We start from the raw sequence: 27,073 nt of genomic DNA, 5'->3' as shown, positions 1-27,073 counted from the left end.
CAATCATATATTTTATTTCCCTGTCTCAGTTACCATATCTTCGATTCCCAGTCAGACTTGGTCTCCATTCTTTCTACCCTTCCCACTTTTCTGCTTTACCTACAGAGGCATTATTTAGGATTGGTTCTCACTTTTATTTTTCGATTGCAACCATACATTTGAGCACATCCTGTATGTAGTATGTTTGTTAAAGAATGCGGATGTTTTTCAAAATGTATAGAATAGAAATTAGGAAAGCCGTTTGATTAAAGTATTCCATAATATGATGGATAACTGGTTATAATCTGCTTCTAATCTTCCCAGTAATATTTGGTTGTCAATCTTGATCATTAAAGATTAGAGCCATCATTGCTTAGAACTAAATCTCTAGCATCTAAAGATGTTAACAGACAATTTTTACCTTCTGTTTTACCAGGATGGCTTTACTCCTCTAGCTGTGGCACTCCAGCAAGGACACAACCAGGCAGTGGCCATCCTCTTGGAAAATGACACCAAAGGGAAAGTGAGACTGCCAGCTCTGCATATTGCCGCTAGGAAAGACGACACCAAATCTGCCGCACTCCTTCTTCAGAATGACCACAATGCTGACGTACAATCCAAGGTAAAAGCTGAACACATTTGTGGAAAGGAACTCTTTGGCTGCCAGACTCCTCCTGGGGGATGATAAAGAAGTAGGCCATGGTGATAATGCAAAATTATTTCTGGTCATAAAAAGAGATAAATGACTTTCAGAGGTATTTCAGAAAGAAGGGGACCATCTAAAAAAATTAAATGCAAGATAATTTTCTTTAAAAGACGAGGTTGAGCTTTTTAGAAATCTGCTTTCTTATTCTGTTTTTAGTCACAAATAATAGAATTTAAAAGATAAAATTGTATTGTGTAGTGCTTGGGGATGTCTTCTTTCAGTAGAATGCATTTTGGCATGTTGGAACAGTGTACCCAATTGCAGTGAGCATATTGACTGTTACCATAATTTTGCATTGTGTAATATCTTCCCTCTTTCTCCCAAACAACACTGCTTCAGATGATGGTGAATAGGACAACTGAGGTACAGTATTGTGGTTATACCAAAATTTACCTTGTCTTTATTTTTAGTTTTTGCCCAATTAGAATAAATGCTCACTAATTCATACTAATGATTACAAGTTCCATTAATGGGAAATTAATTTGGAAACCTTTCCCATAATGAAGGCAAACTGATAATTCAAAGATATTCAATGTAACATATAATAGAAGCATTATTTTATCAGTAAAACTATTTAAATAGGTTATTAGAGAATGAAATGAAACTCTTTCTTAACATATATTTTAATAAGTGAACTTTACTATTAACTTATTGTCAAGAAGAGATATGATTTTATTTCCTTAATGAGAATTCTCAGGTTAGAGTTTTTACAAAGTGAAAATTTGGGAGGTTTCTCTGCCACTGTGTTTTGTCTTTTTATCTAATTGCAGTTGCCCTTTTTTTCCTGTATGCTCTTTTTCTTTACCACATTTTATATAATAAATGATATTATTGAACGTATCAAGAGCAGACCAATTGCTTTTTCTTCTAAGTCTTAAAATACTTGTCATAGAATCGTATATTTTCCACATTCCAAAATAAGTCACTTCAATCAATAAGAACATTAAGTTCAGAAGCCTCTCAGTATGGTGTGTTTGTATATGTATGTATTTGGTAGTCTCTCCTTGGCCATTGCTACAGAGAGACACTAACACAAACATTGTTGATGTATATTACACAAATTAACCTATACTCAAAAACAAGTGACTATTTATGTAGGTCCGTTATTGTTTTGCTGAGGGGATTCTTTAGACTATCATCTCATTTGATGACTAGGTTATGGACTTATGAGCATTCTCACAGAGTATACTTGAATTATTTGTGTTATTTCTTTTGTTCCCTGTCTTTGTATGGAACCTAGGTCAGAGACAACAGAAAGCCCAACTGCTTGGTGAACTTGTTCACAACTAGAACCATACAAATTGATATCTTAATAACTAATTTCAGTACCTTTACTTTCTTAGATGCTTTTTGATGATTATTTAAGATACATTTTTGAAAGCGGTATTGGCTCTAAAGATTGTGAAAGCAAAAGTTTGGGTGAATTTTTACTGAGTTATAAATATTTCCTTGAAGACAATAGAGTAAAAAGAATAGAAACCCCTTTGTCTAATCCTGTAGAAATGTGAACTCTGCCTCCTGCTTCCATGTTAATCAGGGAAGAGTTCCTCTGAAGGGCTGATACCAGTTTTGTGCTGATCCAAGATTCACAGCCTGGGTATCATTATGAATGATCAGTGAGGCTATATCAGACAATAAGTTAGTTTATTTTTGCAAATGATATTACTATATTTAAAGACTTTGAAAATGATTCAGCCAGCCTCAGTATGTTTTTCTGAAACTAAATTGTGACATCAATAATAGACACACACTCAGGATATGTCTGAGTGACAGGAAATATCAAGATAAAAATGAAACAAATTTAGTCAATTATTTCCTAAAATATAAAAATTTGACATTTTATCAAATAACAGCCAGGTTGAGGGCTGATTTCCCCCTCCATTTTGACATGAATATTGGCATGATGTAAATGCAAAATAAAAATATCTTGATCATAGATGTGGGATTTTGATTAATAGTTACTGTTCTTATTTTGTGTCTTACTTCTCTCTAAGTGAGAAATTATTTGTAGTTAATGTTGCTACAGTAATAGCACAAATTTTCATTACCTAAGGTATTTGAATGCTTAATTAGGGTGTTTTTAAAACAAAGTCACAAAAGCCTATGTATCAACTCAACAGAAAAAAATGGTTGTAATTTTGAAAATATTTCTTAAAAACAATACAGTAAACAATTCATTTCAACTAAAAGAGAGCGATACCAAGTAACCCAAAATCTGCAGAATGTGATAGCAAATAACAGTTTCTGTTTTTCCCATAATCTTTTGTTAAGTAGTGAAACTTATGGAGAGTAAGAAAAATTATCAGATCTTTGTGTACTTTAATAAGAAAAGAGTTAATATGCTTCTATTGTGAAAATGGCAACAATTTTCAACTAGATTTTCATCGGAAAAAGAAAGAAAAGGAAATATATTTTTTTCATTTGATATTTTCAGACTCAGAGAGTAAACAGTTCTGTAATGCCCATTGAGTTGATTTAACCTGGTTGGTTCAACTACATTTTATTGTATTGATAAAATCTGTTTAACATTCAAAATTGGAGTGAGCTGAACTTTTCTCTTCCTTTTTTATTCCTATTGATGCCAAGTATATTGTTTAATTTTTGTTTTTTAATTATTTCATCATGATAACATAATCTTGCTACACAGTTGTAAAAGTGTGTAGGAATATCATGACAGTGTAAATGATGTGGAACAAATTCTATATCCTTTGTAAGAAATTTTCAACATACTTTCATGCTTCCAAAATTATAATGCCAACCAATACTGCTTTTTTAAAACAAAAGTAAAACAAAAACACTGCTTTTGAATCTTCTCTGAAACGGTATTAACCAAATTCATTGATATGTTAATCCTATGGCTGAAACTTTATGTTGTTTAATCATATTCTGGTTTTCTTTAATATGCAAGACCAATTTAAGAAACATTGTTTTGTATAAACAACAAATCTCATAAATAAATATTTAAGATAATTAAAAATATGCCATGAATATTATGCCAATAAATGTAGAATATTTATTTACCTTTTTATATGTTTAGTTATGTACCACCTTATAACGTTAAGATTTAAGATCTTACTAAAGCATTTATTATTGCTTATATGTTAGGTAGACCGTTACCATGTGACTTTCTTCACTAATACAATGGCTGCAACATAGTAAAGTGAAGCGCTATACTGACTATCATATCTTTGCTTTCATAGAGTGGTTTTACTCCTTTGCACATAGCTGCACATTATGGAAATGTCAACGTGGCAACTCTTCTTCTAAACCGGGGAGCTGCTGTGGACTTCACAGCCAGGGTATGGATTAAAATAGTTTCTCATTCTAGATAGCAGTAAATAAGTACCTTAAGAAAGTAAAAAGGAACACCAATGGCTGTCTTAAAGATTTTATTTCTTTTTCCTTACCTGGGTCTGTGCTGGAGGTATTAGATTTTTCATTTTCTTTCTTTAAATCACAAGAAGTCATCTTGGCTTAAGCAGAAAATAAGAATGTTGTAAATTCATGCACAAATCATTTCCAATAGTTAAAGAGGACATTAATTCTGACCAGTATGAACAGTTATATTTAACGATCATGCCGTGAATCCTGATAAGTCATGTCAATAAATAATTAAACTGTTAAAATGTTAACTATAAAATATATAAGTAGAATGTCTTATGATGACTGTGGGGCACACAATTTGATAGGGAATTGTTTTTAATGAATTGAGAATTTGTTCCCATGAAGTCTTACTAAAATACATAAAAGGTGTCACATTGTTACATGTTTCATGGTATGCTTTTATTAGAAAGAATTCACTTACATAATAGTGGTATATATCAGTATACTTAATATACAGTTAATGCAGAATATGAATATTCAAAAATTACAACACAAAAAAAATCAGGTACATATCCTTGCCATAATGATGACAAGTGATAGCCAATAAAATAAATAAATATAATTTGTATGTGTAATGTTTTTGTACTAAGAAGTCATGTGCAGTGAAACTATGTTCTGTTATTTTCAAGCTGTTTTTCTTACTGAATTATTCTGAAGGAGATGTTTGTTTGTTGTTGTTGCTGTTTAGAGACAGGGTCTGGATCTGTTGCCCAGGGTGTAGTGCAGGGACACGATCATGGCTCACTGAAGCCCTGAACTCGTGGGCTCAAGCAATCCTCCTGACTCAACCTCCTGAGTAGCTAGGACTATAGGCACACACTACCATACCTGGCCAATTTTTTAAAATTTTTTGTGGTGATGAGGTCTTACTATGTAGCCCAGGCTGGTCTTGAACTCCTGGCTTCAAGGAATCCTCCCACCTCAACTTCCCAAAGTGCTGGAATTACAGGCATGAGCCACCATGCCCAACTTGAAGGAAATGTTTTTAAGAATCATTTTTATATTGAATATTAATAAAAATATTTGTATTCTATTTTTAAGCATCATAAAACTTAAGATTCCAGACTCTTTAAGTGCATGGATGTTATAGAAAGAAAGACTTTACACTAGGGCCCTATCTTAGGTAGATTTTAAATTTTTGTTCATATTACACTAAAGTGGTCCCTTTGTCTCTTGACTGTAACTTGTACATTCTATACATATTTTGTAGTTATTGACTAACTTAGTTATGCAGTTTCATTCCGTTTTTCATTCTCTAACTATATTGTTTTGTGGTTTGTGTGATTTTTGTTCCTTAAAAATCAAAGACATAGAAAGAGTAGAAATTGTGGATCAAATTACCACATAGGTCACAACCTCCTTTGTGGCCTTTAACACAAAGGCATCGCCATCATGCCCTGTCATACCCAACAGCTCTTGTTTGGTCTTTCTGTGGTATAGAATGGAATCACTCCTCTGCATGTGGCTTCCAAAAGGGGAAATACAAACATGGTGAAACTCTTACTGGATCGAGGCGGTCAGATCGATGCCAAAACTAGGGTGAGTGTCTCTGTTCTTTCAATTTTCTACTATTATTATTTCTTTCAATCCTCATAGAAGGCACCTCGAGACACCAGGTCATTAACATAGGCAATGTGTTTTCAAGGAAATTGCTTTACTGGAATTGATTTAAATCTCATACAACATTTAAAGGGTTCATACCATAAAGTGAAATTAATATTTGCTCATAAGTACCCACTGAAGCGAAATGTTGAGATAGTTTTGAAGTTTTTGCTTAGTGATTTTCTGGGACCAAAGATCAAAGATTAGGTTTACACAACTCTCTTTTGGGTAGTTATAAGTATCAAGAACCCAAACTAATTACCATACACTGAGATTGAGAATGTGGCTTTTACACAAAATATTTTAGTACATGTTTACAATCTTTGGCTTCTAAGTATTCAATTCCTAATTCTTTTTTCTTAAGCGGCTATGCTATCCTGACCTGAGCAGGGGATTTGCTATTATGGAGAAAAGCATACAGTTAGTATACTGTACCTTTATTTATGTCATTTTGGTAGAAGTGCTATCCTTAATTTGTTTTGAACTTAGGTAGAATATCATTTCAAGTTTGCAATACACTCTAAATAGATAACACAATAGACAGTAGAGTGCAGTTGTTAAAAGTACAGAATGAAGGCAAACTGCCTGATTTCAAATCCTAGTTTTACTATTAATAAGTTGTATTATATTGGCAGTTTACTTACCTTCTCTGAACTTAGGCTAATAACAACACACCTACTTCATAAAGTTGTGTGAGAATGAACTCTTAGCTATATTTACCGTTTTTGAAAAGGCAGAGTAAGTTACCTAGCTCTTCATAATATTTGATAATATTACTGACGTTATACAATATGTAGTTACTTGCTTTAACAGGTAAGGAGTATTTCAGTATTAATTATCTGGAGTAGATTTGTTAATCATAGACTTTGGCAAAACTTCAAATGTGCCTATAATACAAAAATGTTAATATGTACTATACAAAAATCTATGTTAAAATGTGGTGTAAAAAGCCTATGAAAGATGATAAATAGAATATGTCTCATAGTATTGAACTTCACTTTGTTTAATGCTGAGACTTCATGTTTTCATAGTGCCAGCAGTAAGGATCAAATCTAGTTTCCTTGCAAATCTGGGGGCCAGCAAACACTTTTGTTTAATAAACTTCATCATCTGTAAGCTTCCAGAATCTATACCAGTCCCAGACTATAAATTATGATTTTTAATGACCTCAGGAAACCTTGCTTTTTTAATCTCACTTCTCTAAAGCTTTTGGTCCAGAGTGGCTACGTCACAACACATGGGAGTTCTGAAGAGGTTTGCGTTCTGTCAAATCTTTGCTGTGGTGTCCAGTGTCTTTGCATCAGAGTTTTATATGGTTTCTCCTTTTTGCTTAGTAGGCATGCCTTTTTCCCTTAGCATACTGTGAGTATACAGAATTTGGAACAGTATGAGTTACGTTGCATGGTTTGCTTACTTATTCTTTATATTTAAAGGAATGAGCTTTTGCACATTACTACATTACTAACATCATTCCTAACATCATTCCTAACATTACCAATGTATTACATTACAAGCATACTTTACTAACATAATTTCTTCCTATATACTGCCTTTATGAGATTACCACTGGAAAGAAAGCATTTTGGGAATGCAAAAAATTTTTATCTTGGCCAATGTCTTAGGGATGCACATTGCTTTTATTAATGCTTTTTGGAGTATTCACTCATTATTGAGATAGTTGATTTTGTTCTTATTAATCAACAATATTTACTTAATAAAAGTACTCTAATATGTGTGGCTTACATATATTTGGGTATACAATTAAAAATTCTAACTCCAAATAGGCAGTGTATCTTCATAAAAATAGTACTCAGAAATGAAATGAAATGGATTCTTATACTAGTTCTGTCATAGTGCAGCCTTTAGATACAGCAAATAAATTAAATTTCATTCAAGGATTTAAAAAGAATAAAATAGGTTTTCTAATTGTATACATTGTATAAACATTCCATTCATTTATTCCTTAAACAAATAACTATTGAGTTCCTACTTGGTGCTGTGAACCCTGAAGATACAACAGTTAACAAGACAGAGTAGGTTTCTAGACTCACAGAGATGCAAGTCAACAGTTCAAGGAATTAAGTTAGCAGTCTTCTTGTAAAAGTTTAATAATAGGTTCTTTAAATACAAAACAAAACAAAACAAAACAAAAACTTTGATTTGTAGCATTGCCTTTGCTAGTTTCCATGGTATAAATACTTCTACAGTGGTCAGTTTAGAGCTAGCAACATGGTATCACTAAATGTAGAATTGGGAAGAGGTGTGCAAAAAGTAGCTCTCCTTATTTCATATGAACTGGTTCCAGCACACCGCAGGATTAACTACAATATTGAATGGTTGCACTGAACTTTATTATTATTATTATTATTATTATTATTATTATACTGTAGGTTCTAGGGTGCATATGCAGAACATACAGGTTTGTTACATAGGTATTCATATGCCATGGTGGTTTGCTGCACCCATCAACCCGTCATCTACAATAGGTATTTTTCCTAATGCTATCCCTCTCCTACCCCCAACCCCCAACAGCCTCCGGTGTGAGATGTTCCCCTTCCTGTGTCCATGTGTTCTCATTGTTCAACTCCCACTTATGATCGAGAACATGTGGTGTTTGGTTTTCTGTTCTTGTGTTAGTTTGCTGGGAATGATGGTTTCCAGCTTCATCCATGTCCCTGCAAAGGACATGAACTCATCCTTTTTTTATGGCTGCATAGTATTCCATGGTGTATATGTGCCACATTTTCTTTATCCAGTCTATCATTGCTGGGCATTTGACTTGGTTCCAAGTTTTTGCTATTGTGAATAGGGTTGCACTGAAATTTTTTAGCACTAAACTTTCCCCCCATAAGTTGAAATACTTCTTCATCTATAAGTAGGAGGATTTTAAAAGCATTGCTGGGTTCTTTTCATTCTGGCTACAGCTAACAGACCTATATCCCTCTTATCAGAGGCAAAATCAAGTAGGAGGTAAATACTGAAATCAAGGACTGTGTGCTGGAACTGGGAGGCCAATTCTGGAACTATAATATTTGATTACCAAAATAAATGAATATGTTTTGCTTTTTCTTTTGCCTTTTGAAAAGTATTTAAAAGTGGAAAAAATGTTTGTATTAGTTAGTTCTCATGCTGCTATGAAGAACTGCCCGAGACTGGGTAATTAATAAAGGAAAGAAATTTAATTGACTCACAGTTCTGCAGGACTGGGGAGGTCTCAGGAAACTTACAATCATGGTGGAAGCTGAAACAAACACATCCTTCTTCACATGGTGGCAGGAGAGAGAAATAAGTGCCCAGTGAAGGGGGCAGCCCCTTATAAAACCATCAGTTCTCATGAGAACTAACTCACTGTCACAAGAATAGCTCACTCTATGTATCAGGAAGCTGAGCTTAGAGAGATTCACCCATGGTGGCCGATTTGAGATTCGCTGCAGGGTTCCACAGTTCCGAAGTCCACACAGTGAACTGTTACATATGATGCCTCTATTCACCATGTGGGATTTCTCAAACCCTAGGTCTCCACAAAGCCTTCACCAAGAATACATTTGAGAAACTATGCTATATCTAATTGTTAGGTAAGTTATGTAGCAACTAATGCTCTGTAGTTCCACCACAGGGTGCTTTTTTCAGGATACAAAAGTGTAATCATTGTCATCACTTTGCCGGAACAACTCTTTTAGGCTCCTATCTGGCAAATTTTACAATAATGTAGCATTTCACCTACAGTAGTTAAATACTTTTTAAAATTTTTTCTGAGAAGGCAGTCTTTTCATGCTAATTCTTAGGTACCCAAAACTGCAAAATCTGTTTTGGTCATTCAATATCTTCATACTAGCTAAATGGATTTCACAAAGCGAAGAATCATTATCAGTCAAGATTCTAGCCATAAACAGAGGCCCAAATTTGATTATTTGATTAGAGATTATTGAAGGGTCTATTTATAATATTGTGTAGTCTATAGGAAAGGGACAAGGGATAGTGTAGAATCCCAGGGGCAAGTAACAGCGGTACTCAAAACTTATGCTAGACCTAAAAAGTGAGAAGTACAGGAGGCCCCCAGAACTTCAAAGGAGAGAATTGTGTGGAAAGGCTGCTTTGGCAGGAAGGTCAACTTTGGTAAAGACACACAGCCGAATTTGGGAGGTCTCTCGAAGTCCCTTTCATGTCTTGCTGCATTGGCCAAACCCAGTTGGAAGCCCGAGGACAAGACAGCTCACTGATGCCCCCTGGAACGGCCAGTGTGTTGGGACACAGAGCAGAGCAGAGAAGGGTAGAGCTGGGTCTGGAGGGACAAACAGAAGACATCTTGCACAGAAATCCCAGCGTTGAGTCAGAAAGAATGTTGCAATTCAGAGGAATTATTTTTATTTGGAGTAAAGCATAACCTGGAGAGATGGTCCTGAAAGTAGAGACACAAACAAGAGGCCATTCGAGTTCTGGATAAATTGAAACTGCTGAAATCCTCTTAACTGCTCATGATCCATTCTCTATGATTTACCCACCTTTTCCACCTCTGTCCTTGGGACAATCTTTTTTTTTTCCTTCAGCCTCAAATCACCAGTAAATTTACATACTCAGTATTTCATTTTCTCTCTCGCTTCTTGCCCACCGTTAATTACATTTTGCCTCACATTTCCCACCCGCTCTGCTTTTTGGCCATGCCACCCTAAAGAGAAATAAAATATAAAAGACAGAAGGCATTGGGGATTGCTCTGGAATCAGAGGCTATCCCAGAAGTGTTAAGATCAGAAAGATTTATAAATAAGATAGCATACAGTTCTGCCATATTTTATTTGATTAAGTTAGAGTTCTATTTATTAATAATAAAGCTCATCTTTGGGAAGCAATTATGTGATTTCCAAAATGTTGAAATATATGTGTGAAAATCTTTAAAATAGTCTAAAAAATGACCTTTCACTTTTACAAGCATTAGGGAGCATTTTAGGAGAACTTATGTAAGTGGTGAGAATTCAAAAGAGAACATATATGAAAAAATTACACTAAGAAAAATTTTTAGGTAAAAGTATATTAGAACAAACAAAATGAAAACAGTATAACCTAATATAATCCCTATTTTCGGTTCCAGTGAGTAGGGTTTTAAAGTTCAACGAATGCCACATACTGTGCTTTTCCATCTTCTTGATTATGCAAACACATGACCAGAAGCCAATTTCATTGCATTGACCCTCCATCCACACAGGGGATCTCTCTTGCTTTCTCCCTGTCTCTGTTTTGTTTGTTGTTTCCTTTCTCTTTCTTGTTCACTGTCAAGATGTCTTTCTGACTTGTTTTCTCTGTCACTCATCTTCTTTCTGGTCTTTTAACAAATTGCAGTTCTATTACAGATTTATTGAGTGATCAGGATTGAGTTTAGGAACTCCCTCTTTATGGTTGCAATAGATGAAATTTGGATTTTTTTTTAAGGTGAACTTGGGCCTAATTCTTCAATTCTTTTGCCAGGATGGGTTGACACCACTTCACTGTGCTGCACGAAGTGGGCATGACCAAGTGGTGGAACTTCTGTTGGAACGGGGTGCTCCCTTGCTGGCAAGGACTAAGGTGAGTCATTATGAGTAAGATGGGATCCTAAGGAATCTTTAAGTCACTTGATATATTATCTCTATTCTTTTTTAAATCGAAGCATCAGCCAAGCATTTTCTAGTTCTTTAATAATTGTGTGCTGGGAATAGGAACATGTATCAAACCACTTAAAAATATTAAAATAAACAGATATATGCATTAAGATGTATTGAATGTGTACCTTCAAGTTTTTTTCTATATTTTTATCTGTTATTCTTACTGCAGATGGAATTCTGAATACATCTGTATTTTAAATATAAATGAAAATATCTCTTAGATTCTGAGTCTAGATTTTTATAATCCTCTCAGATGACTATGAAATATATATAAAATTATCTTTTAAAGCAGCACAATTAGCAACACAAGATGAATCTTTTTGCTCATCCATTCTTTATCTCTTAGGTAATACTAATAAAAAATAATTACTCAACAGTGGTATTGATTGATTATGTTGAAGGTTAGTAGAGGTGATTTGGAAAGCACAAGTTGCAATAGGCCACCTACAAAGAACTATTAAACAAGCATATTTTCTTTATAACATACTACATCTAGCACTTTTTATTCTCATTTTATCAATATGCTCAAATGTGGGAGAAGCACTTTTCCATATACATGAACGCCACAGTGTGAGTTGGTTTGCTGAAGATTTTTCAATATCAAATGTATTTTAAGTGCTTTTATTATTGTATAGTTCTCTGTTATCCAACCCTACATTGGGTTATCAGAAAATATTTTGAGACACGAATTGAAGATATTCATGCAGAACTGAATAATGTGATATGCAGCAACCTTGGATCCTTAAATACAACACAAATTTAGACAAAGAGCACTTCTTATATTTTCTCCCTATTCCATTCCACCTCATACCCCCCACCACAGAGTTGGTATCAACTAATGCTATTACTAGGGTAAGCTGAAGAAACTAAGGCAATTGACACAAACAAATATTTTTCAATTTATATATAATTGAAATCATTTGAAACAAAACTAGCCCATATGTTTAAGACATGTGTAGAATGAACTCAGTTTGTAAAGATGTGCCCACATGCCATAAAAGAGTGGCTTCAAATCAGTAATATATGAAGAAGAGAAATAATTATCGCATTATTTTTATTCTCACACCTATACTGTGAATGTTGTATAGATCTGTCTTTAAAATGCAGCAATTTGGGCTGGGTAATGCAGAGACAATTATGGAAAGTTTTGATAAAGAAACATTGAAATTTAAATGGAAATAACAAAATTTCAGACCAATCATGTTACAACCAATACAAAAACCAATATCAAGTTGAAAATAGGCAGATAGGCTTTACAAACCATAAAATAATCTTATCTGCAAAGTTTGCTTGTAATTGTCATATCACTGATGAAGATGGTGGGTTACCTAGATGGAATTTTTTAACGTCCTTCCTGTAAAATCAAGTATCATTCAGATGTAAGGATCCTGCATAAAGTGTCTCTGAGTGTACAATTATATTCATGTATTTATGCATCCAAGTATTATATAATACTGAGTAGATACAATTTGCCAGGCAAGTGTTCTGGTCACTAAGGCACCATCAAGATGAATAATACACAATCTATAGCTGCAAGAAGCTCAGAATTTAGTGGGCATGAGAGAAAAAAAAAAGATAATTATAAAAAAATAGAGATATGTATAGGGTAAGAAACACAGAGAAGATGAATTAATCAGGTTAGAGCGAGGGGATACTGCTCTCCTGGGAATGGCATAGGTGCCTAATGCTAGACTATTCTTCCTCCCCTTCTGTATTAGTCCATTTCACGCTACTGATAAAGACATACTTGAGACTAGGCAATTTACAAAGAAGTTTAATGGACTCACAATTCCACTTGGGGAGGAACTCACAATCATGAGGCTGGGAGGCTTCACAACCATGGTGGAAGGTGAAAGGCACATCTCACATGGTGGCAGACAAGAGAAGAAAATGAGAACCAAGCGAAAGGGCTTTCCCCTTATAAAACCATCAGATCTTGTGAGACTTCTTCACTACCACGAGAATAGTATGGGGGAAACCTCCCCCATGATTCAATTGTCTCCCACTGGGTCCCTCTCACAACACAAGGGAATTATGGGAGCTACAATTCAAGATGACATTTGGGTGGGGACACAGCCAAACCATATTACCTTCCATAAAAACTCCTAGGTTTAAATCACCCATTCTTTCTTCTGAAGCAACTGTCTAAGTGTCACCCCACTCATTCCTTGTCAATTCTAGCTCTCAGCAAACTGTGACTCCTCACCACAACCCCTTCTTATTCTTGGTGACTTGACTGATTTTGATTAGAGCAGTGGATAATTCTTTAAGTTGGCCTCTCAGTTTGGTAACTGTAAACCTTCTACAATTTCTGTGTCTAACTTCCCTCTTGCCAGCCCCTCCTGTGTTTCAGCTCACTCTCTTCAGAACCCCAATTCCGAAATTCTTTTATTCTGCTGGGACTTTCAGTCATAGTTTCACTTTTCCTCATTCACATCATGCCCTTACCTCTGCCAGGCACAAATTTCATAGTCATTTATGCTACGCTCTTACATATTCATACTACCTACATTTCACTCAATTAAATTCAACTCATATTCATGCAACCAAATGTGGCTACAGGAAACGCCCAGCCACACTAACTGTGCTCACTTTACATTCATGATTGCTAACCTCAAGTGCGCTGGTAATGCTGCCTGACAATCACGCTCTGTTTTTTAAGTCTGTTCACTGTCAATCCCTGCTATCTGACCATTCTATATTTTCTTCAGAATTCTTAGACTTCTTTCCTTGTCTTCATTTCCCACAACACTGAGAGAATTGAAGCAATTGGAAGATAATTTCCAACCACTCTCACCTCCATATCTATCCAGTGACATGACTTGGAACCCATGTAGTCTACGTTCTCTCCTGTTACTATCATCTGGTGTGATTGCTTGGTTCTGTCTTCTCAAAACACTTTCTTTATTTGCCTTCTGGGACATTACATTCTTCTGACTTTCCTTCTGTTTTCCTAGCTGCCGCTTCTCAGTCTTCTTTACTAGTTCCTCCTCATCTCTCAGGTCTCTGAACGTTAGAACCTCCAGAGCTCAGTCTTTGTATCTTTTCTCTATTGGCACTCACTTACTATGAAATCTCATGCAGTTCTATCTTAAATAGTACCTGTATGCTGGTGCCACGAGTGTGTATCTTCAGAATTCCATATGTAGATGTCAGCTCACCATTGCCACTTGGATGTCTCCTGGGCATCTCAAATTTAGTAAGCTCAAAATTACCCACCTCTCAACCTAATCTTCCTGTTAGCTTTCTTATCTCAACAAATGGCCGTCTCATTTTTTCAGTTTCTCAGGTCTCAGGCCAAATACCTCATGCCATGTTGGACTCTTCTTTTTCTCATTTTCCACATTCTGTCACCAAACACTGTCACCTCTTCCTTCAAAATGTGTCACTAAGTCAGCAGCTTGCCAGCCATCTCATTACCAACACTCTGTTCCAAGTCACCATCAACCCTACCTGGAGGACTATAAGAGGTCCCTAATTGACTTCCCTTCTTTTGTGTTTTGTCCATGTAGTCTATTCTCAGCACAGCAGCAAGAGTAATCCTGTTGCCCTAAACCTTCCAACAGCACCCCATGTCTCTCTGAGTAAAAGTCACTTACCTCTTTGAATTCCTCCCCTTATCCATCCGCCTCATTCACTCGCCTTAAACCACATTCTTCTCCTTAGTGATTATTGATATCAATCATGCCAGTTATAATCCCAACGCAATATGTTTGCAATTGCCTTTTCTCAGTCTCAAGTGTTTTTCCCCCAAGTCAACAAAACTAGCTCTCTTACTTCCTTCATATCAAAACTCACCTTCTCAGTGAGGCCATTTCTGAACATCCTAACAAAATTGCACTCATGTACACAAACTCCCTAGGCCATTCTGTGTTTTTGTTTTCTCCTTTCCATTGATGGCCATCCAACATACTATATACTTTAATTCTCATTATTTTGAAATTGTATGTCTGGCTTCCACACTAGAATGTAACCTTGTTGAAGACAGGGGTTTCCTGTCTGTTGTGTTCCCTGCTGTATCCACAGTACTTGAACAGGGCTTGAGTAGGTGCTAAGTAAATATGTGTAAAATGAACAAAAGATTAGATTATAAATATTTTGTTTTCCATATAAATAACTTTCAAATAGGTAAAACAGCATCAATGAATGGCAATTTTTCAAAAAAACATGCAACAATCTAGTCCAAACTTCATCAAGGCTTGAATTTCTTCTACACTTTGCCCTTGACAGTTATCTTCCCCTCAATGCATAAATGGCTTCTCATCAACCTGTTCCTCTTTTTCTAAACTTATTTAATGAATTTCTAAATATGAAAGCATAATTATGAATGAAGATTATTTCAAAATATATGAATAATTTGTAAGTCACATATACTTTACCACAATTAAGAATTAATGTTTTTTTTTTTTTGGTCCCTCACTGTTGAAATCACCTTCCTTGTTGAGAATATTGGGCAGGGGGCCTTTTCTGGTAACTTATCCAGATACAGTTTCTGCTTTGTTGAATGTAATTACTGCCAAACTGGATACCTGGCCAACAATCCTTTTTCTAGTGGTCATATTTGCATTGGTTATTAAGAAGAGACAATAGTCCCATCTCTTTAATAGGCAAATTGTTTTTTAAAATTTAGTTTTTTTCCTAAGTTTACATACTGTTTCCTGAAAGTTTATTTATTTAGCTTTAAAGAAATGAGAGTCTTACTGAGTCTGATAAACAGTGCTTTACGCTGCTTTCTTGTGTTCCTGCTGTTGACGTTATTCTAGAATTAAGACTAAAGCTGTTTTGGTCCATATTAATGAAGACAAATTTAGATTACCCTCAAATGTAAAAGTTGTGAGGTCATTGGCACATGGCCCACATTTGTCTCACACTCATCTAGCTCTTACCGGCCTGTTTTCTCCAAGTCCAATTCAAGTCTCCTGATACTATAGGAAAAAGGGATCGTAAAATTTCAGAGCAACATGGATCTAAAAGATGATCAAAGTTTCCATACCTCCCTGACGTCTTGTAAATGAACTTGCTTCTCATTCACCCACTTCCCTCTGTATTTATAAGAAATGCAGGCAGAGAGATTAAATGAATGCAGACTGCTATGCATGGAGTTGGATATCAAGTTAAGCATTAGCTCTTATTTATTTTTCTGTATTTAATATTGCCCTAATAACTGTAAAATCAGGCTAAATTGCCACTAAATTGCCACACATACCATTCATGACAGACATACTAATTTGCATTTTTGTCTATGGTAGTATAAGTATGAAATTAAATGTTCTCTTAGTGCCCATCTCTACCAAATATAGTCTGCTGTATATTCTGATGTCAAATGGAAATTATTTTTTCCCCTGCCACTAACTGTGTTAGAAATCAAGAATCAACTTTGCTATATTTTGGAACCTGAAAATAATGAAAAAAAAATTGACATTATTTTGTTTTCTCTTAATGTGCAGAATGGGCTGTCTCCACTACACATGGCTGCCCAGGGAGACCACGTGGAATGTGTGAAGCACCTGTTACAGCACAAGGCTCCTGTTGATGATGTCACCCTGGACTACCTGACAGCCCTCCACGTTGCTGCGCACTGTGGCCACTACCGCGTAACCAAACTCCTTTTGGACAAGAGAGCCAATCCGAATGCCAGAGCCCTGGTAAACTTGGCCCAGTCCACATTAACTGAATACAGATTGAGACAAACAAACCCACATTCATTGACCAACATGCATACACCAGCAATGCATGGTTACAGATACGTAGTTAATGCTGGTAAATCTGTCACCCTTCACAATCGGCCTGTCTACTTCATACCTTTATAGTTTGCTAGCACATGCTGGTGAGCAAAGATGTATTTAAGAGAACACCAGTGTAACATTTCTGAAACTAGTGAGTTGCAAACAGATAGATATGAAACCTTTGGAGTGATAAGCAGTTTTAAATGGAAAATAGAAGTTGAAAAATAGAAAATTACAAAATAAATTCTAGATACCTCTAGATAAAGTTAGGACACGAGGGTGAAAAGTTGAATTTATTAATCTCTTTTTGGAAAAAAATTAATGGTGAATTTATTTGACTATGTAAGAGGGTATAAAATGTAAGCCTATGAAGAGTTCACTTGAAAATTTTCCTTGTTGACTTGATTACTCAACCATAGGCTAATAGAAACATTATGCCTGGTGTGTTATTGCTTCAGGGAGCATTTTATATACACCATTTCAGGAATTGCTGGAGAGAAAACTGCAAGAGGCTGTCCCTAGAGCAATTTTATGTCTCCCCAGTTTTAATACTGAATAAATCTTTCTTGCTTCACTTATTTTCTAACAAGAATCATTGGAAGTATTAGACATGTACTAATTTATGCCTCTTTTTTCCTAATTCTCAAACTAAAAGTAAATCCTTTTTTCTATGTGTTTACATGGTTTGTGTCTGTGAAAATTGGTCTTCAGACAATCGGTATTTAAGCTGAGAGACCTTCATTAGAATCATCAAATATTAAATATGATTTTTATGAGAATTTCTCCATTGGAATCAATTTATGGATAATTCCATGGGAATTGAATATATTTTCCAGATTATATGTAATTATGTGAAAACATTCATTTTCTCTAGGGAGCCAAAAACATTAATTTTTTAATTGGATAGTGGTCAATAAGCTTATAAAATATCACAGCCTGTTAATTGCAAATATTTTAAGTGCTGCATGTGCATGTGGCTATTTACATCTGGCATGTTGTATAGCTCATAAACAGGGGAAATGACTTAACCGATTAATTATGTTTGTCACTCTATTGTGAAAAATAAGAAGTCATCAGCTTAAGTAAGACCATATGCTTTCCTGAAAACTGCTAGTGTGTAAAAACGTTGACTGATGATTGGTCCATGTTGGGACATGCAAAAATGTTAGCTGGCAGAATAGAAGTAACAAAGGAACATTGTTGAAATAAAAAAAATATAATACACGATAAGTAAGCATGGGGCCATTTAACACATTTTACTTGATGTGCCCCAATTCCTGGGCATTAGCCTAGTTCGCCAAGTTAGCAAGTACCTGACAGGCTTCTTTCCCACGTTTCTTCACTCCTAGAGCTACCTCATTGCATTTATCCCAGAAATTCTCCATACATTTCTTGAAAATATCCAGGAACTTAACAGTCATTTCTTTATGCAATAAAAGTTATCTGATAGGCATATATGTTGTAAAAATGATGTAAAAATATAGCTTCTATATGTAAAACTGATCAACATAATGATTTCTGCTGACTTGAAATACACCCTTTATAAAGAAAGTGGTAGCAAAGTTGAAATATTTCTTAGAAAGGCAGCATATTCTTAGATTTTTTAAGTAGATGAATAATTCTTATGCTCTGAGAAATGACCCTTCAGAAGAATATATGCTTATCTTCAATTCATCTTCAAGTCATTTACAAACCAGGACAATCAATATACCTTAAAACATCTTAGAACTTCTAAAATATAATTGCTCGTCTATTTGTCTTTCTTTAAAGGGAAGGACCATGTATTTTTCTTCACTTTTGTTTTCTCTATAAACACACAAACAGAATTATGTACAGGCCCACCACACATAAGTGAAGTTCAGTGCCTACAGGAACACATCACCATTTTTCTTTCCAAATTCCAACACCTACAGGGAATGAAGAAATGGTAACATTATGTGATGATGTAACATTATTGCCTGCAATGTGCCAGCATGGAGTTGTGTGAGAATTGTTTCTGCATGTTTTCAACTAACTTGATTGTCTTTTGCACAGAATGGTTTTACTCCACTGCACATTGCCTGCAAGAAAAACCGCATCAAAGTCATGGAACTGCTGGTGAAATATGGGGCTTCAATCCAAGCTATAACAGAGGTAGAAAAATGTTTTAGCTAGTCACAAAGCATTCCTTCTCTTACTCCTTCCTCCCTTTCCTTTTTCTCATCTTCTGTCCTCTTCACTCAAGTTTTATTTATCTGAAGAAGCCCCAAAGCCCCACCGGTGCAGAGGAGTAAAACTGCTGTTGCTTTGTTTCGCAGTCTGGCCTCACACCAATACATGTGGCTGCCTTCATGGGCCACTTGAACATTGTCCTCCTTCTGCTGCAGAACGGAGCCTCTCCAGATGTCACTAACATTGTGAGTATGGCTTGGGTCAGAATAACCCCAGGGAGAAAGAGCGAGAGGAACAGAGACCGTGGGTGTGTGTACGTGTGTTTGTGTGTATGTCATCAAAGTAAGCCACCAGGCTTTGAGAAGGGCCCTTGTAATAACATATTATTGAAATAATCGCCAGAACTTCACTGAAAAGAACCTGGATAGGGTAGGAGGTAAAATGGAAGCTATGAAGTGAGACAGCTTAAGATTCTGGGTGTAGGTGGATTGAACATGCCTCTTAAATGCATTTATTAAAACAAAATACATTTTAAAAGCTCCTCTGAAAGTGAATGGATAATTGGTTGGAATAGAATTTTCAGGGCTCAACCTAGTTGCTTGAGGGAATTGTATTCCAGGCAATTTTCACAAAAACATCAAATCAGTACCATAATTAATCTTAACAAAAGATTAACCAGAGATAGATCAATATCGGAGACTTTTACATGGTATCAAACTCTTCCTTCTTCAGTTACATGGATTTCCCATTTTGTAACATTACATTGATTTTTACTTTTGATTTGATCTGATTTGCTAGAGTGGAGGCTTCTCTTAGCTGAAAGTTATACCATGTATCCTGGAATGAATGTTGGTCTCCAGACCACTTTCATTCAGTCAACAAGTACTGGATGTCTCAGAATTTTTCTGTGTAATCTAAATTAGAATTTCCCCTTCTAATTTCTTTGTGTATCTCTCATTTTCTTGGATTTTTCCCCTTTAAACTTTGGTCATTGTATCATGACAAATCATTGAATGCAAATTTTCTCCTGAGCGAGAGAACTTCTTTGCACAAGGTGCAGGCAGGTATTTGAAGTTCAAGAAGGGCTAGTAGAGTATTGAGATTCACGTGTGCACCAGAAATAACTCTCTCAAAATAAATATTAGTGCTTATTATTAAAATGAGCTATGTTTTCAAAAGCAATTGATTGGCACTTGTTGCTAATTTTTGGCATCTCTTTCCATTTAAGTTGTGAAAGAGAATGTCCAATTTCATTTTTTATTTGTATTCCCTCTCATATTTCTTTTTTTCTGTGTTTCACACACCGTTTCCACAGTGAAGTTTCTGATGGCTAGGAAATCCACTGTGAGAGTTAATTTAATTGATTTTAAAAATTATTTAATACTCTCTCTTCATATTATTCAGTAATTGGAGCATAAAATCATTGAAGAATTTAAAGCCTATATTTATAAGTTTTCTTAATTATAGCTTATTGGTCCTAAGGTCATAATATTATATGCTAATCTTTATTTACTCCATTAGACATAAGAGTAATTTCACAATGTGCCAACGTAAGTTTAATTTCTAGTCACTTCTTGGAACTTTAAAAGTAATCATCATCCCCCTCCTTTTTTTTTTTTCAGATGACTACCTTTTTTTTTTCTTTTTTAAATTGAGACCTGAACAGACTTACATACAGGCCAGTAACATGAAAACAAAAAACAAACAACAAAAGAAAACAAACAAACAAACAAAAAACCCTCTGTGTTCTTGCCCGCCTTTTCCTTGTTTTCTGCACCTTTTCTTATTTGCATTCCAGTGCCTATGGGATTAGAGGAGCAATAGTGACATTATGTTACAATATGTTGTCACATTATTATGATAACATGTACAAGAATATTCTGTGGATTGCTTGATTGCAATCGCCTAAATTAACCTCTTTTAGGGGAGATTTTTACAAAATCTTCAAAGAATAATCCCTATAGAATGGTTGTGGAATTTGTGGCCACTCTTACTTTGCTACTTCACTGAGCAATTCCAAATCTTCAGATGGTTATGGAGTTATAATATACTCCCTTCTATTAAAAAAAATTATATAGGGTACATGTATATTTTCAAATAAAAATAAAATATTAATTGAAATAAGCAATTTTGACATGTTTTTCAGGTTGTTGAAGACTCTCAAATTTGACAATTGTTACATTAAACTTTAGCTTCCAACTGTTGGTTATTTAAAGTTCTTCATTTTATCTGTTCATTTGTCCATTATGTTATCTTTCCATTCAGCTCCCTCAAAACAAATTCTTGAGGGGCATATGCCAATATAATTTCCGTGTTTTCTAGTTATGTTTTGTAAGATACATCCTTCAGGAAGCAGATACCTATTGATAGGGCTGCCCGGTAAATTATAGGACTCTCAGTTAAATTTAAATTTCAGATGAAAAATAAATTTTGTATATGACCCATGCAATAGTTGAGACATAGTAAAATAATTATTTGTTGTTTGTCTGGAATTAAAATTTAACTGGCTGTCCTATATTTTTAATTGCTAAATCTGGCAATCCTACATTTAGAGGAATTTAACTTTCTCTAACAGTGAGATGCCTGTGAAGTTGTGTTTTCTCAGAATATGAGGATATAGCTACTGGATCCAAAATTCTTTGCAAGTTGATGAAGAAACCGTGTGAACACTGACTGCCTGCTTGCTGTGTCAGAGTTGGTCACTTCCTGACCCTAAAATACCCCACCCTTGGAGCCTTTGTGTGTTGCCTGAAATCATGTTGCATTTTTGAATGCAATGCTGTTTGTTGTGCTTTGATGCTTTTCAACTTGATGCGCCCGAAGTGGAAGTCAATGTAGCCCTGTCAGCAGAGTCAGTTTTAACAACTGAGAAGAGTGGCATGAAATTTAGTACCTGCTTTGGACATGAGCATACTCATTCTCTTGCTATTTTTGTTTTTGTCTGAGAATTCACTCCAAGTGTGAGGTGTACCAGTAACTCAATCACGTATAGACCTTTTTTTTTAACTGAAAATCTCCTTTTCCAGAAGGTTTATTAATACACTTTGAAATCTAGAATGCCGAACTGCCAATTACGACATATCCATAATCCAAAGTATTCATCAATAACTATAGGAATAGAAAACTTAAGCATTTTAACAACTATCAAGAAAGAATGCAAGGTCTTACAAAGTTTTATCTTCCTTCCCATAAGAAATCAGTGGACTAATGGTAAAGTTCACACATTATATTGTGCTTAAAAATTTTCCCCAATCCTTAAATTTCATTAGCTTGAGATAAGAAAGACAGGGCTATTAAATAAAATAGAGTGTCTGACAATCAAGAAATGGAAGTTATTTATTAAAACAATATATCCTGACGTTCATTTTCTTATTTATTCTTATATATAAACAATGGTAATATTAAATCAAAAGACTACTAAGGGCAATTTACAGTAGAAGTCTATTATGCCAGAGGCATTAGATAAGAATTAAACAAGACCGTTATTATAAAGTGGAGAGACTATGTGTGTGTTTATACATAACCTTTGTTTGAATTTAAGCTTTAGTGCTTTAAATTAGATTCTATATTTAACTCATCAACTTCAAGTGTGTAAAACCCATAAAAAATAACTTAAGTATAAAATAAAGTTTCAGAAATATTGGCCAGTATTGGAAACATTTCAGATTTTGAAAGCCTCTTATTGATAAAACTTGGCTTAAAAAGTTAACACGAAGGCCAAGCGTGGTGGTGGATGCCTGTAATCCCAGCTACTTGGGAGGCTGAGGCAGGAGAATCACTTGAACCAAGGAGGCAGAGGTTGCAGTGAGCTGACATTGCACCACTGCACTCCAGCCTGGGGGACAGAGTGAGACTTTGTCTCTAAATAAATAAATAAATAATAAATATGAAAGTTTGTCATTAAGTAGGAATTCCTGGGACCTCTTTGACTTTTAACTTCTTATAAGGAAATTTATTATTACCTTCATTTCTACCAAAATTAGTAAAATTGCTAGCCTTTTATCAGACCTAGAAATAACATAAAGATTTGAGGAGTATTGTTTTTGTTTTTCTGAGACACAATCTTGCTCTGTCACCCAAGCTGGAGTACAGTGGGCAAGATCATGGCTCACTGCAGCCTCAACCTCCGAGGCACAGGCTATCCTCCTGCCTCAGCCTTCCGAGTAGCTAGGTCTACAGCTATGCACAACCATGCCTGACTAATTTATTTATTTATTTATTTATTTAGAGAAGAGATCTTGCTATGTCTCCCACACTGGTCTTGAATGCTTGGCTTCAAGCAGTACTCCTGCCTTGACCTCCCAAAGTGCTGGGATTACAGGCTTGAGCCCCTGTACCTAGTCTTGTTTTGTTTTGTTTGAATACCATCAGCCCTCTGTATCAGCAGCTTCTGTATCTGTGGGTTCTAAATCCATGGATTTAATCAATCTTGGATTGAAAATATTTGAAAAAATAAAAATAAAAAATACAATAAAAAATAACAAATTTTTAAAAAGTACCGTATAACAACTATATAGCATTTACATTTTGTTAGGTATTATAACTAATGCAGAGCTGAATTATACAGGATTATGTGCATAGGTTACATGCAAATACTACACCATTTTATATAAAGGACTTGAGCATCCACGTATTTTGGTATTGGTGGGGGAAGCAGGGGGCCTGGAACCAATCCCTCAACAATACAGAGGGACAACTGTAGTTAGAAGATCTTAGCCTCATCTATTTGGAGACAGGTTTTAAATGATAGAGAAAACAAGTTAGAAATCATGGTTGTCCAGGGAGGAAAAATCTTGCCATACATCTAAAATCCGAAGATAAATATTAGCATTCATTTTATAAAACAAAATGCTCCAGATAGATTTACTTTACAAAAGTCTAAATCTGTCATCAGAAAATAAGCCCATTAGAGGATAAATGAGTCATCAACAAAGAAGAGAAAATTAGAGTAGATATCAAATTTAGTGCTTTCACAATCAAATCATTTGACATGAATTTCTCATAACTTCAAAAGAAATGGTCTCTAAAATACTGAGAAAAAATTAACTGTGAACTATGTGCCAAATTAAAGTTCACCTTAAAGTTTCTAGATTTAAGGGTTTGTTGTGCAAGGAATCAGAATAATTCACTGGAGTTTGTCAATTAGCACAACCAAATTTAAAATCAATTTAGTTTATTTGGAATGGTTTACTTGGTTGAAATCAGCCAAGTAAAGTAAAGAACAGTCTAGAAAACTGTTCTTATTTTATAGAACAGTTGTGGTAAATCAATCTGTAATAATTTTTATTTCAATATCTTAAAATTACTTGAGTGAATGAAACCATGCCTTCTTTAGAACTACATAGTTTTAAAATATGCTGATTTTTAAAGCCCTCTCTCTTAGAGACAGTAGAGTAGTAACCGGCTTCTTGAAGAGAAAATTCTCTTACACCCTCGTTCTTCATGCCACACCTAAAGCCACCCTTTCCTGACAAGTGTGTCATATTTTGGTATAGAACAAAGATACTGGAGGCGTGATGCACGGCCTACCTCAACAGATGACACTGCTGACAGTCACTTTATTCATCTTTCAGTGGCTCTCTCAAATAACTGTCTATAATTAAATATGCTCATTAATCTTAAATAGGGGACCTCCTAGGCAAATCAGATTTCTTGTCTGATCCGTTTTTGTCTAGTCTCATAACACAAAGAAAAATCAGATACAAAATAATAGTTTATTTCAGAAGTAAATTTTGAATCTTGAAAAGAAATGATTTATTTATGGTACAAGTGGTGTTAATGTTTTGCAACGTGTTGATCTTCAGCATGTAGAGTTTCTCACTGAAATAGTTTCAAGCTGTGATCACATAGTTAAGTGAGACAGTGACAGATTTTAGGTTTTTAGGGTAAAAGATAATTTCATCACCAAAATCAATTTAAAGGGATGCTTGGCTGATTGTGAAGTTAAACAACTCAGAGTATCCTGGATGTTCGGGTACATTTACTAGTTTGTCACGGACTTAAAAAAATAAAATAAACATTTGTTTTTCCTTATAAAGATGGGGAAGAAAAATACAAAAATTATCTGGGCGTGGTGGTGCACGCCTGTAGTCTCAGATACTCAGGAGGCTGAGGCAAGAGAATCGCTTGAACCCGGGAGATGGAGGTTGTGGTGAGCCGAGGTGGTGCCATTGTGCTCCAACCTGAGCAACAAGAGTGAAACTTTGTCTCAAAAAAAAAAAAAAAAAAAAGGAGAAGATACAAATCTATGTTTTCCAGACTATGCCTTTTCATAGGTTTCTTAAATCCTTGGATATATTGCTGAATTTCACAAAAGGGACAACTTTATTATTTACCATCCAGAGCAGTGGGTTAATTTCTGATTTAACGATCTTTGTTCCCTGGCAGCGTGGGGAGACGGCACTACACATGGCAGCCCGAGCCGGGCAGGTGGAAGTGGTCCGATGCCTCCTGAGAAATGGTGCCCTTGTTGATGCCAGAGCCAGGGTAGGTGCTGGTGCCCTGAGGTTCTCTTCTATCTCAGCGCATGAGTTTCAACCTTAAGAGAGGATGTTGCCCTTCAGTTCCTTGATTTGGAAATACCAGGGACTGTAAGTGAAAGGATCAATTCAGTAGTAGTTTTCCAGGAAAAAACATTATATAAGCAATTACACGCAATGAAAAATGCACCCGAATTTCAGAACACTAACATTTGAAAAAATGTACAACTTTCAACTAAGAAATACGGCATTGACTAATATTTTAATACTTTTTTTAACCTTGGAAAGCACTTTCTCATATCTCTTTATTTTCATGAATTTTAAAATGTAACCTATAGTATTTAGACATTATACATATTAAAATTTATTTATTACCACCTAAACCAATCACATTTCCACAGTTACCCCTCACTAGTTACATAAAAGCAAGTTATTCTCAAAGTTTTAATGTTTTCCCTTCATCTGTTTGACTTCCCTCCTTTTTATGATGTTTACTTTTCTTCCTACTCTGATTTTACAAATTTATACATTCTGTATTTCCACTACTCCAAAATAGAATTTGGGCACTGAAGATTGCTTGATCAGACTTGCCCTGTTTCTAATAGCTTCTAATTCCCTCACAAGTTGCTTTTTCCTTCTTTTTCTTTTTTAAAATCTTACTCCCCAATTTATTTTCTCATCTTCCTTTACATTGAATACACTGTCAATATACTGTATCTTGTATTTCCTTTTCCATGTTGTTATTTAACTTTTGCATTGGCATCACTGAGATTCTTACGTTAAACAATTTCCCTCCTTCTTCAATATTTGATACACCCAAGTTAGAACTCATTTCAGTTTGAGTCGTACCACTATAATACAGTGTTATATTAGAATGAAAGCATCTGGCTACGGTCATATAAATTGTAAGTGATTTCAGGCAAGTCACTTCACTTCCAGGTCTTTTTAAAAAATTATTATTATACTTTAAGTTCTGGGATACATGTGCAGAATCAGGTTTGTTCCATGGGTATACATGTGCCATGGTGGTTTGCTGCACCCATCAACCCGTCATCTACATTAGGTATTTCTTCCAATGCTATTCCTCCCCTAGCCCCCCACCCGCTGATAAGCTCTGGTGTGTGATGTTTCCCTCCTTGTGGCCATGTGTTCTCATTGTTCAGCTGCCACTTATGAGTGAGAACATGCAGTGTTTGGTTTTCTATTCTTGTATTAGTTTGCTGAGAATGATGGTTTCCAGCTTCATCCATGTCCCTGCAAAGGACATGAACTCATTCTTTTTTTATGGCTGCATAGTATTCCATGATGTATATGTGCCACATTTTCTTTGCCCATCATTGATGGGCATTTGAGTTGGTTCCAAGTCTTTGCTATTGTGAATGGTGCTGCAATAAACATATGTGTACATGT

At 35.3% G+C, this 27,073-nt stretch overlaps 1 protein-coding gene across 3 annotated transcripts in view; it reads left to right on the top strand.

The window, feature by feature from the left end:
• ANK2 (ankyrin 2, neuronal) overlaps positions 1-27,073 on the top strand; it is a 602,309-nt gene that overhangs the window by 454,626 nt on the left and 120,610 nt on the right. For all 3 annotated transcript variants that reach the window (XM_011997275.1, XM_011997273.1, XM_011997276.1), the window contains 9 exons: positions 416-601; positions 1,025-1,048; positions 3,886-3,984; positions 5,510-5,608; positions 11,132-11,230; positions 16,755-16,952; positions 19,068-19,166; positions 19,331-19,429; positions 25,572-25,670. In XM_011997275.1, the coding sequence (XP_011852665.1) occupies positions 416-601; positions 1,025-1,048; positions 3,886-3,984; positions 5,510-5,608; positions 11,132-11,230; positions 16,755-16,952; positions 19,068-19,166; positions 19,331-19,429; positions 25,572-25,670 (1,002 nt within the window). The remainder of the gene's footprint in view (positions 1-415; positions 602-1,024; positions 1,049-3,885; positions 3,985-5,509; positions 5,609-11,131; positions 11,231-16,754; positions 16,953-19,067; positions 19,167-19,330; positions 19,430-25,571; positions 25,671-27,073) is intronic.

This window comes from Mandrillus leucophaeus, unplaced genomic scaffold, assembly GCF_000951045.1.
Source record: "Mandrillus leucophaeus isolate KB7577 unplaced genomic scaffold, Mleu.le_1.0 Scaffold535, whole genome shotgun sequence".
Taxonomy (NCBI): Eukaryota; Metazoa; Chordata; class Mammalia; order Primates; family Cercopithecidae; genus Mandrillus; species Mandrillus leucophaeus.
This window is presented reverse-complemented; position numbering and strand designations above follow the sequence as displayed.